The sequence below is a fragment of the Triturus cristatus genome, chromosome 2_1 (genome assembly GCF_964204655.1).
Source record: "Triturus cristatus chromosome 2_1, aTriCri1.1, whole genome shotgun sequence".
Lineage (NCBI taxonomy): Eukaryota > Metazoa > Chordata > Amphibia > Caudata > Salamandridae > Triturus > Triturus cristatus.
In genome coordinates, this window is record NC_140581.1 from 865148265 (window position 1) to 865163275 (window position 15011).

The following is a 15011-nucleotide window of genomic DNA, read 5'->3' on the forward strand; positions in this document are numbered from 1 at the left end:
GAGAAAATCTAAGAATGTCATCTGAGTGGAAGGAACTAGGGTTGATTTTTCTGTGTTGATAAGAACGCCCAGATCTGAAAGAAGTAAACAAGTCATTTGACCATGTGATTGAGTGTATGTGAGTTTTGGCACATTAAAAGAATTTCATCTAGGTAGATAAGTCTGTTGGTTGCCTTGAGCCCTGAGATGAACTACGACTGGCTTCATTATTTTTGTAAAGCACATCCGTGCAAAAGAGAGCCCGAAAGGATGGGAAGAAAATTGCTATGTTTTTCCCTGCCATTGGAACTGAAGAAATATCCTGTAACTATGATGGATGGGAACTATAACGTATGCATCCTGTAGATCCAACATCGCCATCCAATCGTGTTGAAGTAACAAATCTCTGAGATGGATGATGGATCTCTATTTTGAAATGACGGTAAATTACAAACCGGTTGAAAGGTCTGAGTTTGATAATTGGTCTCATCTTTTTGTTTTTCTTTTGTACTATGAAGAGAGGTGAAGAAACCTGAGGGGTCGTGAGAAAAATGTTGAATTGCTTTTTTGTGATTCCTACTCTATTTCTAAAGAAATTAGGCTGGACGTTTCGGATGAGTATTTTGGAGGGGTAACAGTTCGAAAAGGCATTGTGTAAAGCTCTATAACATAACTTTGTATAGTGTTTAGGACCCAGGGATCTGAAGTTATTGTTTGCCATTTTGTTTGAAAGAAACCGAGACGGCCTCCTATAGGAGGGAGAAAGGACCCAGAAAGGAGACTCACCCGCTTGGTTGGTATATTTATAGCTCTTTTGTCCACAGAAACCTCTGCCTCTCGGAGGGTAGAATTTAGGCTTGTATTCCTGGTAGCTTCAGTTGTAGAAGCCCCAAAAACCTTGATTATTATATATATTTTTTTTAAACAAACTTTATTTTCTTTTACATGTTATTCAGCTATTCCACTGATTGCGATACAAGAAAATGCAAAACATGGTAATGTTCAGTGCATCACATTGCATACAATACATACTCCTACATTTATGAATCCGAGTTCCATCAGACATATTCTGTGTTTGTTATAGATTCTTTCAAAGAGGCCTCAGTTTCACCCCCGCCCTCCCTCCCCTCCCAAACAGGAGAACTAACCCCCCTCCAGCCCCGCACTGCTGTCTCCCAACATCTATTGAGCTCAGAAAGTCGCCTCCCCTGTACCTTGCTGTGTGTTGGCGTTTCGCCGGTGCCTCAGTTCCAGGTCCCTGCCCTCCCATGTGCAAATATGTTACATATCCCCATCTCTTGGGATCTGCAGTAATACCCCCTCCTGACCTGGCCTCTGGGGATTCTCTTGCTGTGGCGGTCTCTCAGGGGTGGAGCCTTCAGATGCCCGACCATCTCTCTTTAGGTCTTCCATCAGCACCTCCCACGCCCTAGCTCTTTCCAACTTGCTCACTCTCTGTCTCGCATTTCTAAGCAATACCCTGCTCTCTCATCCAGCCCATTTCACCATCTCTCACTTCCATCTGTGTTCATTGGGGCTGTCTGGATTCTTCCAGCTACTGGTGATTTCTCTCTTTGCGAGTATAAAGGCGAGATCTTTGAACCTGCCCGTGGTCCTAGTTTTGGCAGTGTGTGGAAACAGACTAAGCAAGACATGGTCCGGTGTACAGGGGATTGCCCTCTCCGTTATTCTAGCTGTCTCCTGTGTTATTTTCTGCCAGTAGTGCGTTAAGGAGATACAGCTCCATATCATGTGAATAAAAGTCGCCCCTTGTGTATTACATCTTGGGCACCTGGCTTCCTCCCTAGCAAAGTAGCGATTGATACGTTCTGTGGTTATGTACGCTCAGTGAAGTATATAAAAGCTAATCAGACAGAAGCGGGCATTTCGGGATACTTTGGTTGTCTGTTCTAGTATGTTCTCCCAGTCTGTCTTCCAGTGGTCTGTCAATGTTCCCCCCCCCCCCCCCCCCCCCCCCTGGTTTCAACCCTGATTCTGGACTTCACAGCTGGTAAACCGGCCCCTACTTCTACCTGCCCTGACAAAAACCCATTGGGAAAATACTTTTTTGAGCGACTGTTGCGCCAGGTTTATGTAGACAAAAGTAGCGATGTACTTGCGGAGTTCTTTTCAATAAAGGAAATCCCCGAATAGGAAACCTTTCACCTTAATACAGGGGTCTGTAGTAGCCAGGCTTGCTAGCTTGGGATCTAGTTTCCTCCACTCGTCAGTAATGGGGGAATTTGCATTCCCCAGCAAGCAAAAAGCTCTTTTGATCCACATTGACAGATCTTCAGGATCACAACAGGGAGTTGTCTAGTCTGGAGGCTTCAGATAAATCGAAAATACGAGCCTGTGGACCTATAATGTCCACTACCTTGTCCTGGCAGGTAGACTAGGCTTTGTCCACTCCTTTACAATGATCTTTACCAAATTTGGAGAAAAACGTAAGCATGTTGGGGTCACTAGTGGGAATGGATGTGATATTGGAAGGTAAAGAAGGTCAAGGTCATTTCAATTTCAGTTTGGCCTTGTTTGTTTGTCCAGTAGCAAATTAAGTCTAGAGGCAATATATTCACCTACTTGATCAGCATGGAACCATTCAGTAGAATTTGGGTAGTGGATACGTTTGGGGTCAAACATGGGCATATCTTCTGCGTCCAAAACAGTTTTAGCCATAAAGAGATTAAGAAAGGGCAAAGCCACCTTACTCTTATCGGGGGGAAGGGAGGGGGGGTGGAAATGGGTCAGCATCCCCTAATGAATCTTTGTCATCATCCGTATTTGCATTTGGCAACTGTCATACTACTTCCCTCCTTAGAAGGAGGCAGGGGAGGAACCACATCATCAGTCATGTGTGAGGAAACCTAACTGGTCACAGGTGCAATCTTAGGTTTGGTAACTGTTGATTGTGTATTATTAGCTGATGGGGGGGTGGTCACCCTGGCTTTGTTCTTTCCCAACAGAATGGGCCAAAATAGTCTTAAACTCCAGATTATTGACTGAACTTTCAATGTTTGTTTGTCACTTTATACATTACGGCTGGAACAGCCTGTTCCACGAGGACTGAATAAGTACATTTAAATAATTTTTTGAAATTTCTCCATCCTTATCATTTTCATTAAATATATTAAGAAAGTCTCTATAAATAATTTAATCTATGTTGCCCCCTTTTAAGTACAGTGCATTTTCTATAGGAAGAAACTGAGCAGAGATCACCATGCTTTATCCTACACCGTTGAAGATAGTGAAGCTTTAAGATGACTGCATAGCAGATGTATCTGCATTTGTCTTGGGATGGAATGTAATCACTGACCTTCAATCACACGATTGTTACTGTTCCTTCGTAGGGAGAATGATCGGGTGGTGATGGTAAATGGTACTCTGCTGGACAACGTCCCCCATGCGTTTGCTGTGCAGCAGTTGAGAAAATGTGGAAAATCTACTGTCTTGGTGAGTTTGTATTTGTCATCCATACCAGCTTTTGTCATTTTTCTGCATGATCTTATCCCCAATATGGATCAGTGAAAAGATGGTAGCATAGCTAGCACTGTAAATGTGCTGGCATGAGTGTGGCTGTGCACTACTCACTGAGCCTAGTGTCACTTCCGAAAGACTGGTAATCTGGTACTGCGCAAGTGTGCTGCTGTGTGCATCGTAAATGCAAAAGATATTGCCTGGAATATTTAGCCTCCCTTCCACTTCAGAAACATCAAGAATGGCATTTTTACTTTTATGGTGAGAGGGCTTTTCATAGTGTAGGGTTGTTCATGGACTTAGACTGCCAGACTTTGCAGGATGGAATATGCACGTGCTATACAGAAAAACTAGCGCACCACTCTGATCTATGCGTAGCCTTGAATTTTGGGGATATAGACCAAGCAAAACACTATTGTTGTAATAGGGGAGGACAGTTCATTAATACTAGTATTCACTGTGTTGTGGGAAGATATTGGCATCAGAAATGGAGCTTGTGTTCATCTATAACTACTGCAACTGCCCTGTTCCCCTCCCCCCCACACACACACACACCTAGTTCTTTTCCTTCAACTACACAGACTCTAAATCTAAAACAAAACCAAAGACCTGGAATTCTGAGTGAAGCAAGTGGATCATCAATCTCGGACTGAACAAGATCTCCTTATGTGCAGCTGGCTGAGAGGGTACAGGGGTTGTATAAAATACTTTTATAACAGGAATAGACCAATATGGAGATTGAACATTCATGCTCTTTTGTAATCACTTTCTTGCTATGTTTGCTGGAAGCTGTCACTACCCACTGTGATGTTGGAGTTGATGTGATCTGCCAGCATGGCAGGCCATCACAAGAATGTTGTGGTGCCACAAATATGCAACCCTACCCCACTTGTCATCAAATCATATATACTCACACCATGCCTGCACGTTTGCATTTACCCACAAATAACCCACAAACTATTAACTTCACCTGTAACACTTGCAACAACACCCAGCACCCCAATAGTTTCATCAGAAATTATTTGGGAAACTTTGGGTTCTTTCGAGTAACCAAGCTAGCATGAGGTGAAAAGTCTTAATAGTTGCACAAGAATGAACACTACTCACTCAGAATTGGTATCTTCACCTGATTCCTACATTTTATTTTTTGGGCTTACGCAGTATCTGTTGTCTAGTTTTATGTTCTTGGAATGTTAGAAAAATGTGGTTGCCCAAAGGTCCATTTGAATGGTGTGCGCACCTCTTCCGGACCGATGCACATGAAGCTTAGAACTGTTTAGCTGTAATGGGCTGCTGCAGCAGCATCAAAAGTGTGGGTGATGTAACTGCAAATGATGACCATCAGTACTTTGTGCTCTAGATACTAGTTTAAGGATGACTAGCTGTTGACCTATCAAGAAGGCTGTGTAAAAGGTGATTGGGAAGTCCATGGCTCAGAGGTCAGAATGTTTGTGTCATTTGGAATCCGACTCTGTAAAGTTTGTCGTTCTCACTTCAGTTGCAGGAGCGGCCGATATGCTGGAGGAGCGAGGTGGGCGGGCAAAAGAATGGGGGAGGGGCACTAGGGGACACGTGGGGGATACATTTTTTTTTCCTTTCTTTTTTTACTTACAGCCGACCCCGTCACACTGTGCAGGAAGCCACAGGCTTCCAGAATGCCCTGCAGCCAATCCTGAAGCTGATCTCGCGCATGAGAGCAGCTTCAAGATTGGCCTGAGTGCCCTCGATTTGCACTCCTGGACAGACAGCGAGTCAGTGCCTGCTCTCTTCAACCCAGCTGCGTTGCTGGGTTGGAGAGAGCCTTCACTGTGCATGATGGTTGGGATGATGAGATGGCCGGCCAAACCATCATGCATAGTGATGGAAGTGCACTACGCCTCAAAGACTCTGCAGGAAAGGAAAAATAAAACAATTGTTTTATTTTTCCTTTCCTGCCATTTTGGGGGTGAGGCGACTCTCCTCCGCCATAGCGGAGGAACCGCCACTTTGCAGTTGTCTGGGATTCATCGAGAATTGGTACTCGTGATCTTCAATGCTTTTTCCCTTCAGCTATAAAACTGCTTCGTCTGCCTCATTCTCTAAATGCATGGAAGACAATTTGGAAATCTTTGACCGATGCTGTACTGCAAATGATAGTCTAGACTTGTGCAGTATTTTCACAGCAATAGCATGCTGTTTCCGTCGAGCAAGAGGAGAAATATCCATGCTTCATACCCTCCATGAAAATTCTGTATTTCAGTGTCACAAGTCCTCTACTGGATGCTCATGCTGAATTTTGCACATATTCCAATTGTGTTTTTGCTTACACCATTTGCTGACATTCCTGCTCCAGGAATAATTTATGTTCTCCGACAAAAAAGACTGATTCATTTCAGTTGTGGACCCTATCCCAGAGTGATGGCTTCTTCCTAATCTCTTTTTCTATATCTCAACTTTGCACCTAATTTCCATAGTGTCTCAGGTTTTTGTGGCATGCCATAAACTTGCCAGTTCATTACCTACTATTATACGACAATGGGGTAACCAAGTAAACCTCAGGACCCAGGTAATATTTAGTACAAAAAACATATGGTACTGTCGGAGCAGAACGATTCACAGAATAACCGTTCTTTAGTAACTCTGTGTTTTGGGGTAAGAATACCCTTTAGGTCATAAGCACATTATAAAGAATTTTAAAGAGAAACAACCAAACGCATATTAAGAAATACACAACCAGAAATTTAATTGAATTATAGTTTTTAGTGGAAAAATGTGACGTATCATGGTTGCGTTTTGGGCCGTTTAATGTTGCAGGCACTAGGCCTACCCGCACAACTAAGGTACCATTTTTATCATAAGACTTGTGGAAGCGTAGAAGAGTAGGATAGTTATCATTACCAATTGGATTTCTCTGCATTTGTGCCTTCCAGATGTAAGCTAGTGTGTTAGGGGGTATTTTTATTTTTCAAAATGTCTTCTTTCTTAATCATATGCTCGTACGGGTACCCACAAATCCTGAGATGTACAAATAACCACTGCTCCTAAACTCTATACCTTGTACCCATTTAATAAATACATAGGTTACCTATTTTTCACTTTACATATTTCACCATACAAATTGGTTTTTACTTGGTAAACAATGAAAAATCATTGTACTGTGCAGCTCTGTAGTTCGCTCTGGGTCCCTCAGGTTCTTGGAGAACCTACAAACCTTATATATCCCTACAACCAAAAAGGGTGTAGTGAACTTAATGGTGCATTCCTTTTGTAAATTGGGCATTGTGATAAAAAGTTACAGATGAAAACATTGTCACAAATGGCTGTTTTTTTATCCAGCTTGTTTCCAATATGTTTTTAGTTCAACAGTTTATTTGGGAAAAGGGATATGACCCCATGCTGAATTTGGAATTTTGTCTACTTTTACTCTTAAGAAATATATAGCTTTCCTGGGTCACCCATTGATTTCACACTGGTTTGCACAACAAACTGGAAGTAGGTTGAAAGCACAAGAAAATCGGAAAAATGGGCCATCTCTTTGAAAAATGTCAACTGTTTTAAGAAATTAGGTTTTTTTGATTTAGCTCTGCATGTTCCTGAAAGCTGGGAAGATGGTGGCTTTAGCACATCAAACTGTTAATTGATGCCATTTTTATGAAAAACAAACAGATACTTTTATCGTGAGCACTTTTTCCCCGTTTTTCCCCAAATATCAAAATGTAGCTATATTTTGGCTATTTTCTCAGACCCCTCCAAGGGTATCCACAAACCATGGGTGCCTTTAGAATCCTCAGGATGTTGGAAAAAGAAGACACCAATTTGGCGTGGATAGCTTATGTGGACAAAGTTATGGAGGCTGTAGAAGCTAGCTCTCTATATACTGCACCAAAATGAGATGTGCTGTGGAGAGTATCCAGGCAGACTCCAAAGGAATTAGAGACACACATGACACCCCCAATACTCTTTTGTGGTATTGTGGGCGAGCAGTTGGGCATGTCAGAGGGCAGTGCTAAGCACACACTCAATAAAGAAATCCAACACCAATTTATAAAAATAACACATACTTTTATATGAATTTAGATGTGAAGATCATCGGAATCGGGTAAGTACTTTCGAGCTATGAATTTTTACAGTTTTCAAAACTTTCTGAATCGGTGATGTTATCCTATGGAGGAAAAGCATGTATTGCATTCGGGCACTTAGCATCGACCTACGGGGCTGTTCTTCAGGACTTAAGGTGAGTATAGGGCAGGATCCAAGACCACACCAACGGGTCACCTTGGGAGACTCTGGGGCGTCCGGGTGCAGAGGTGTGTCACGGCGTCCGGCATCCCATTCACTTCAATAGGAGAACAGTCCGGTTACAAAGAGGCTGTAAGCAGGAACTCTGGGGCAGGGGTGGGGATCAGCCTCCGGGAACCCGCAGTGGCAGCGGTCACCGACTCACGTCTTGGTCTTTGTTTTATGAAGAGGGGCAACCAGGACAGCTTATAAAGTGGGTTTCACTGTCCCTGAAGTCCCTCAACATGCAGGTCGTCTTCCTCTGCGTTGGTGTCCGGACTAGACTCAACAAGCCTTGGCTGCTGCAAGGGGTCCAGTACCCCAGGGATTGGTACTGTGTGGCTCCGGTCAGTCTTGGCATCGCCACACTTGGAAGGAGGAGGATGGATCTGACCTGGAGGAGCACGGCTACCTATTCCTGGGTGGCTGCTGTGTCATTAGTCCCCGTAAGCGGCAGGTCAGTGTACCGGGTCTTACACCTTGGGTACCTGCGGCTGCAGGGGAGTAGCTACTCTACACCAAGTGAGTTTCTTTAGCAATTTGCAAAGCACCGTGCCTAGGTTGCGCTCTCCTTAGCACCATGATATCCATTTGGATGAATGTTGCACTGTATAAATCTATATAAGGAACTTAAAGGGTTTCTAAAGTCCTTTACCAGCACAATTAGACACTACCTTGTTTGAGGAAAGGAGCACTGACACTGAGGTGTGGTTAGCAGGCCTCCGTGCACTGTGAGAGTCGAAAATCAGCATCCAGTAGTTCTGTGAGATGAGTTTCCTAAAGTAAAAACAAATCTGGAGATAAAATGTTGAGATGGGTACGATAACATTTGTCATTTTATAGGATTAATCCTTTTGCATTCCATGAGAGTACTCTGAATTTTACTTAAGATAACATTGGCATGATCTATGAAGTTGTCATCAAGAACAAAACACAACAATGTATGTAAGGAAATTGAAAAAGAGGAAACCAGAAAGACTGGGATAAAAACATGGAGAAACAAGCATTGGCATAGCCAAATAGGTCTCGCTTTTGGGACCTTATAAGTATTTAGTTATGCAGCACAATATCCTTGGTGCAACAACATCAACTGTTGAATGGCTTAACACTTACAAGGTCCCAAAGGCGAGACCTATTGGCTATGCATATGCTTGTTCCCTTTATATGTGAGCCATTTCATCAGAGACGTGAAAACACACTTTCAAAGTATGGCAACAAGCCTGCTTGTGTGTGTGATGCACGAGGGATGAGTTTTCTGGGCTCACCACCAAAACGCAAGACACTCGGATTTCTATGTCCGGGAGTAATGTCTTCCTATATTTAAATCGAAGTGTGCCAGCTCTTCTGTAAGGTAGTACTAATCGGTCCCAAAATATAACTGCCGCCTTCAAGGAGATGTATGGTGCACTAATGTGAAACTAGGGCAACACTCTGTAAAATGTGTACTGCAAGATCCAGAATTCATCTTGCTGGGGGCGGGGAGAATGCCAAAACATAATGACGGTGTCACGGGTAACATGAGGCCACTTGACAGCTATAACGTGTTGCTTTATGCACCACTTAAATGTATACAGACAGAAATAGACCCTGGTCTACATTTGCAATGATAACAAAACGGAGCCAACAGCCACTGTGAGATTTAACTCATTGGCGTTCACTGTCGCCCCACTGGAATTCGCCGGCACTATGAACGCACTGCTAATCTGCACCATATCCCGTGTGACACCTCGACCCCGATGGATTTTTAGCAAGCAGCACTTTGTATTCTATGACTTGAATAGTTGTTTGTTTTTCCTACAGGACAGAAGATTCCATCATGCAAGCCGATGTATAATAATACAGGACTAGTTTATCATCACACTCATGACACTAAAGGACCTGCAGCCAGGATTGAGGACAATCAGCATAAGAACCAACGAATACGTGTGGCTCTTAAATTAAATTTGATAACTGAGCACAGAAGTGACACACCACGAAGGACAAATACAGAAATAACAAGCATTGGCCACGCGGCAGTAAAAGTAACGCAGCGCGGTCGTAAAAGCGAAAGTCATCGCGCTCACTCTAAAAGCGAAAGTGATCGCGATGACGCGCTAAAGCACGCTAGGGATGCGCGCGCAGCAGCGGGGGGAGGGGCGGAGATGGTGCTGAAGGCTGGCGCAGGAAAGGCAGATGGCTGGGCGAGAAGGGAGGGGGGAATGTGGGGAGCAGCTGTGCGCGTGCACGCCATCGTGCACTCAAGCTTGTAGCCAGCACAAAAATGTGGGTAGCACTTTCAAAACCCACATACTAAATGTCTTGCCAGACCAGCGCATGCGCTGGCTCAGGCGAGACCTAAAAAGGAAGAAGAAGAGAAAAAAAGAGGCAAATAAAGTGGAGAAGATGGGGAACCTAATGTGAAGGCGAAGAGACCGTACATATCAAACAAATGAAGTAGTGTACCTGGTTGTAAAGCATATAGAATGGGTTGGTGACAGCACAAGGTGAAGACGGCACAGCAAGGGAGCAAGACCTAGTGAAAACAGGGTATAATGCTACAGAAGATAAGAAGATGAGCTACAATAAACGGGACATGCAAAATGAGAGAAGGGGATTAGAATTCTATACAGAGTAGCAACAAAAATAACTAAGAAAGTAACTTATCTAAACCACAAGTAAATGATAACAAAAAAATGAGATACCAATATCATATCAGGAATAATTCAGCACATTAACTCTTAGAAAGACCATATTTATTCATAGTATCAGATGAATGCCATCTTGGAAAGTTGTCGAGGTCTGCAGGATTCATGCAAGTAGGAGTTTTATCGCTTATGTCACTTTGAGAAAACATGTGTCAAGTACCCCATATCAAACACCCATAGAGCGAAGTTTCGGGCAGAAATCAAAATATTCCTTTCTGCTGCTGGCTGTCATTCTTGGCTTATGCTAGCGGTCCATAACAGCAATCCTGTTCGACTATCGAGGAGTCGAGTGCTGGCCATTCCAAACGATTTGGATATATCCTTACTCGAATCGTCTAATCCTGTTCTAAGTCTGCACATACATCAATCATAAAGCCGACACTGGGGCTGTTTTTTCTACCCGCCCCTCTGTCTCTGTTGGAATTTTGTTCCAGTTGTCTTCTGAGTTCTTATTGGCCCGAAGTGTATCTCTTGGATCCAACGGCATTCTCCTATTGATTGTTTCACTTCATCGTTATGTGAACACTTATTGCCTATATTTTGTAGGGAGGGTTTAACATCAGCTACAGGTCTCTATAGACCATATATATATTTATATCGGCGACAATCTACAAAGAAAAAGAATTTGTGGCTCTCCTGATGAAGACGCTTTCTAGCGTCGAAACGCGCGTTAAGATCTTGATCACAGCCACTGTTTTTGTCTTTATTTGTGTGTAGTTGTGTTTATCACACTGTATATTGATTTATGTATATTTTGTATATTGTATGTATTTTTTTTTGTATTTTTGGAAATCATATCCACATCATTGTTTTTTCAAAGCAGATATGGACATAATTAATATGTCTTTGTAAATTATACTTAATAAAAATCAAATATGTTTTTATAAATATTGTCTACACTGAGTTCCCTTTTGCTTTAGTTATGAATGCGATCATTGCATAGTTGTTCACTTTAGACTGCCTAGGGTGTTTATATTCATATTTGTCATTCTTGAAACATCCTTGGTGAGGAATATTTTCTTTCCTGACCAGAATAGTTGATTTTTAGTCATTGCTGCATTAAGTAGTTTCAAAAGATCAGTGAATTCCAGTAATAGAAGAATAACTCCTGGAGGTTTAGTTTAGGAATTAGTTGACTGGGGTAGATGACCAAGTCTGTGTGCTCTGAATATTGATCACTGTCAAGAGCAGCAAATTGACCAATTGAGACAAAAAGGGTGTGAAAAAAGATGCATTGTCTGTGCCTTCAATTCATTTGAGAAGACGATAAATACAAAGATTGCTCTACTTGTTTCTATTTCCTAAGTCCTACGTCTGAAGCTGAACTGTGCCACCAAAATCACTATCTTGTGAGTTACTTTTTTTTTTCCACCTAAGAAACTCTTACTTTTATATTGGACCATTTGTCATCCATGTTCTGCATGCGTAAATTAGTTTCCTCTATGAATGGGTGCAGAGCTTTGATTTCTTCAAACAAGAGTTCTAACAAAATTGGTGAATGCGATTTCACAGGAGATAGGGGATCTTGTTTGACCCATTTGTTTGTAACAATTGCATTATGAGGTCTCAAAGAAGGTGAAGATATGTTAGATATAGGAATGTTAGAAGGCTTTAGTTCAGTAGGAGAGAGGCTAGTCGCCATTGAAGATTCACAGGGTCGAGACTGGGGTCACTTTTAAGTATGCATGCCTGTGTAGCCAGGGTTACCAAAACTTGTCTTATTGAGTTTACTGAGAAAGATAAGTCACTAATGTTATCCACGAACTTATGTCAGATTATGCTATTCAGCTCCACAAATGCAGCAATGGCTTTGCTAACTTACTTGCTATCTTGATTTCTGCAGTCGCCTTCGGTATTCGCCCGCTACTGACTTGACTACTGTTGTAGAAAACTTTGTACCTTCATACATTACAATACCGAGGAATGTTTTAAACTTGAACCTGTTCAGTGTTAGTTGTTGTGACAGAAGCATTGCATGAGTCTTTGCCGTAATGTGGTGAAGGCTGCCTGCTCTCAACTCCTAAGGGATGAGGAGCAATTCTAGTGCTGGCTGAATCATGCTCTATGCTCCTGGGTTCACTGGCAGATTCTGTGTTGCACTGCTGCAGGCCTAATGGCTATTTTATTTGTGTGCGTACCATAGTATTGGTTTCACACTGTTTTGAACACATACAGGGCTCACCTACTTTGCTGTATTGCACTAAACACTAAAGGCAAGCCTCCAGTGTTTCATTAAAGTTATACTTTATTGACTACAGATAAGTAAGGCTGTTAAAATGATTGTCACAAAAGAGAAATGGAAAGTTCTAGGAACTTTTCCAGCTGAGCTATGACCCCCAAGTATTCTATTGTCATCTATTACATTAGTGTTTGCTATCCTGTAAAGTGACCATAATTTTCAATCTATTGAAGTTAAGTTCTCTGTTATCATAACACAATGAGTCATGTTTGATGTTTCTGGGAGTGCAAACAGTACAAAGTTGTAATACTGTCCAGGCCCTTCATATTGACTTATAACTTTTAACTGGATTGCTACTTGTAAATGAACTGGAGTTCATTGCATGGTTTCAGTGTCTCTGATTTTGCTTTGCTTACCAATGTGACAAATGCAAAAAGAACTATTGGTGGACGGAATGCTGTACAATGTCAAACAGTCACCCCCAGTACAGAAATCTGGGCCTAAATCCATAGTTTTTTTGCTCACCACGCCATTCTGGTTTGGACACAGCCATATGCTAATCAGACTTACCCTGCTCCCCTGCTCAGTCAGGACAGGGAGGTCAACATGCAAATCTCCTTTTATTGCCTGCTCACAGCATCAACAATAGCAAGAATTGGGGGTGAGGCCGGCAGCCGAGGAAGATAGCCGCCTCGTAGAGCTCCGGACCTTTGGGGGCTTAAAACGAAAATCCGACACATTTCTCCGTAACCCCACCCAGCCAAAATCGCCTGCAGGAGTGCCAGAACTCTGCCCGCACCTATCGAGCTACTTGCCCCGCCTGTAGCGACCTCCTCGGTACGTGTGGTAGTATTATCCGGATTGCGGCCTTGAGGCACGCCGCGACCGGGGACTGGCGTGGGTGCTGTGCCCAGCGACGACATCCGAAGGCGCAGGCCCAGCGGTGCTGAGCAGCGGAGTGCGCCCTGGGCTGCTGCGCTGGTACAGTGACTCGCCTTCCGGGGCCCGTAGACTTCCGCCTACAGCTTCGGCCGTGTGACGGGACCCCCGGGGAGCTGCACGGAGGGGGGGGTCCCACCGGCCCACTGCATCAAGGGCCGGAAAGAAGCGGCTGGCCTCCACATCTGCGCCAAGGTGGAGACTGGCAGTCAGGTGCTGGCAAACGACAACAGGGGCTTACAGTGTGACCGGCACAATCGGGCCTCGGCGTGCCACTGACCCATATGCTGTAACATGCTGAGGTACGCCCTTTATACGCTGTGCCGCCACTGCAACCACGCGTCACACCTGGGTGCCTGGGCTCAACAAGGGCCGACCTTGCACAAAATCACAGCGGGACCCTTGAAATACAGTCAGGCCTTCCAAACCGGACTGTGTACCAGCGCTGAGCCCCGCATCTACAGTGACCCAGACAACTGACCACTCCGGGGCTGGAATGACATCACCCTCACCTGTCGCAGCCCATATATAGACCGCTCCAGGACTTCGATGAGCCAGGGCCACAGCTAACCGCTGGAGCAGAGCTCTCTGTGCTCCGTGCCTGTCCCACTCCGAACCCCACGTTCTAACCTCATACAAAACCTACAGTGGAACGCATCAGTTCGCAGGAAACCCGACAGGCCGCGTGCGCCACGAGGTAGCACAGGCAGGCAGTGGTGAATACTGCCTTCAGGTGGCCCATGACCGTGAGTGGTAGCCGCAAATTGGGGCAAGATGGGGGGCCGGGGCCAACGAGTGACCCAACAAAATAAACTGGAGAAATACGCCTTCTCTAAAATGGACAAAGATGCTCACGACCATACTGAGGCTCAAGCGGCATCAACCAAAGAGACTACACCAGGGAAAGAGATCACACTGCAGGACATCATGACCACCCTTAATAAGGTACACACCTCTCTGGAGTCCCGTATAGACACTGTGACCACAGAACTCTCACTTATTCGTGCTGACTTCAGGAACCTAAGCTCCCGAGTGACGGAGGTAGAATCAACAACAGCCGCCATGAGTGCAGACACAACCTCCCTGAAGAAGCAAGTGCGACAGCTGGAAATACAGGACCATGGCAGCGAAGCTGGATGACTACGAAGGCCGCTCCCACCGCAATAATGTGCGCATTGTGGGAGTGCCAGAGGAAACGGGAGGCCCTTCCCTGGACCTCTTTGTGGAGGACTTGATCAAGAACGACCTACAGCCCAGAGGACTCGCAAATTATTTTTCGGTCGAACGAGCCCATCGGGTCCCAGGGTGCATACCCCGGCCCGGGGTGCCAGCGCGGCCTATCCTAGCACGCATTTTTAATTTTCGCGACCGTGACCTCATCCTCCAGACGGCAAGAGCAGCCCCACAGATACGGGTCCAACAAAGCATGATATCTTTCTTCCCAGAGTACACCGCGGTGGGGGCCAAACAGCGGCGGAGTTTCATAGCGGTGAAGC

At 44.3% G+C, this 15011-nt stretch overlaps 1 protein-coding gene across 2 annotated transcripts in view; it reads left to right on the forward strand.

The window, feature by feature from the left end:
* LOC146865999 (tight junction protein 2-like) overlaps positions 1-15011 on the forward strand; it is a 225339-nt gene that overhangs the window by 113434 nt on the left and 96894 nt on the right. For both annotated transcript variants that reach the window (XM_085632984.1, XM_085632986.1), the window contains exon 4: positions 3330-3432. In XM_085632984.1, the coding sequence (XP_085489110.1) occupies positions 3330-3432 (103 nt within the window). The remainder of the gene's footprint in view (positions 1-3329; positions 3433-15011) is intronic.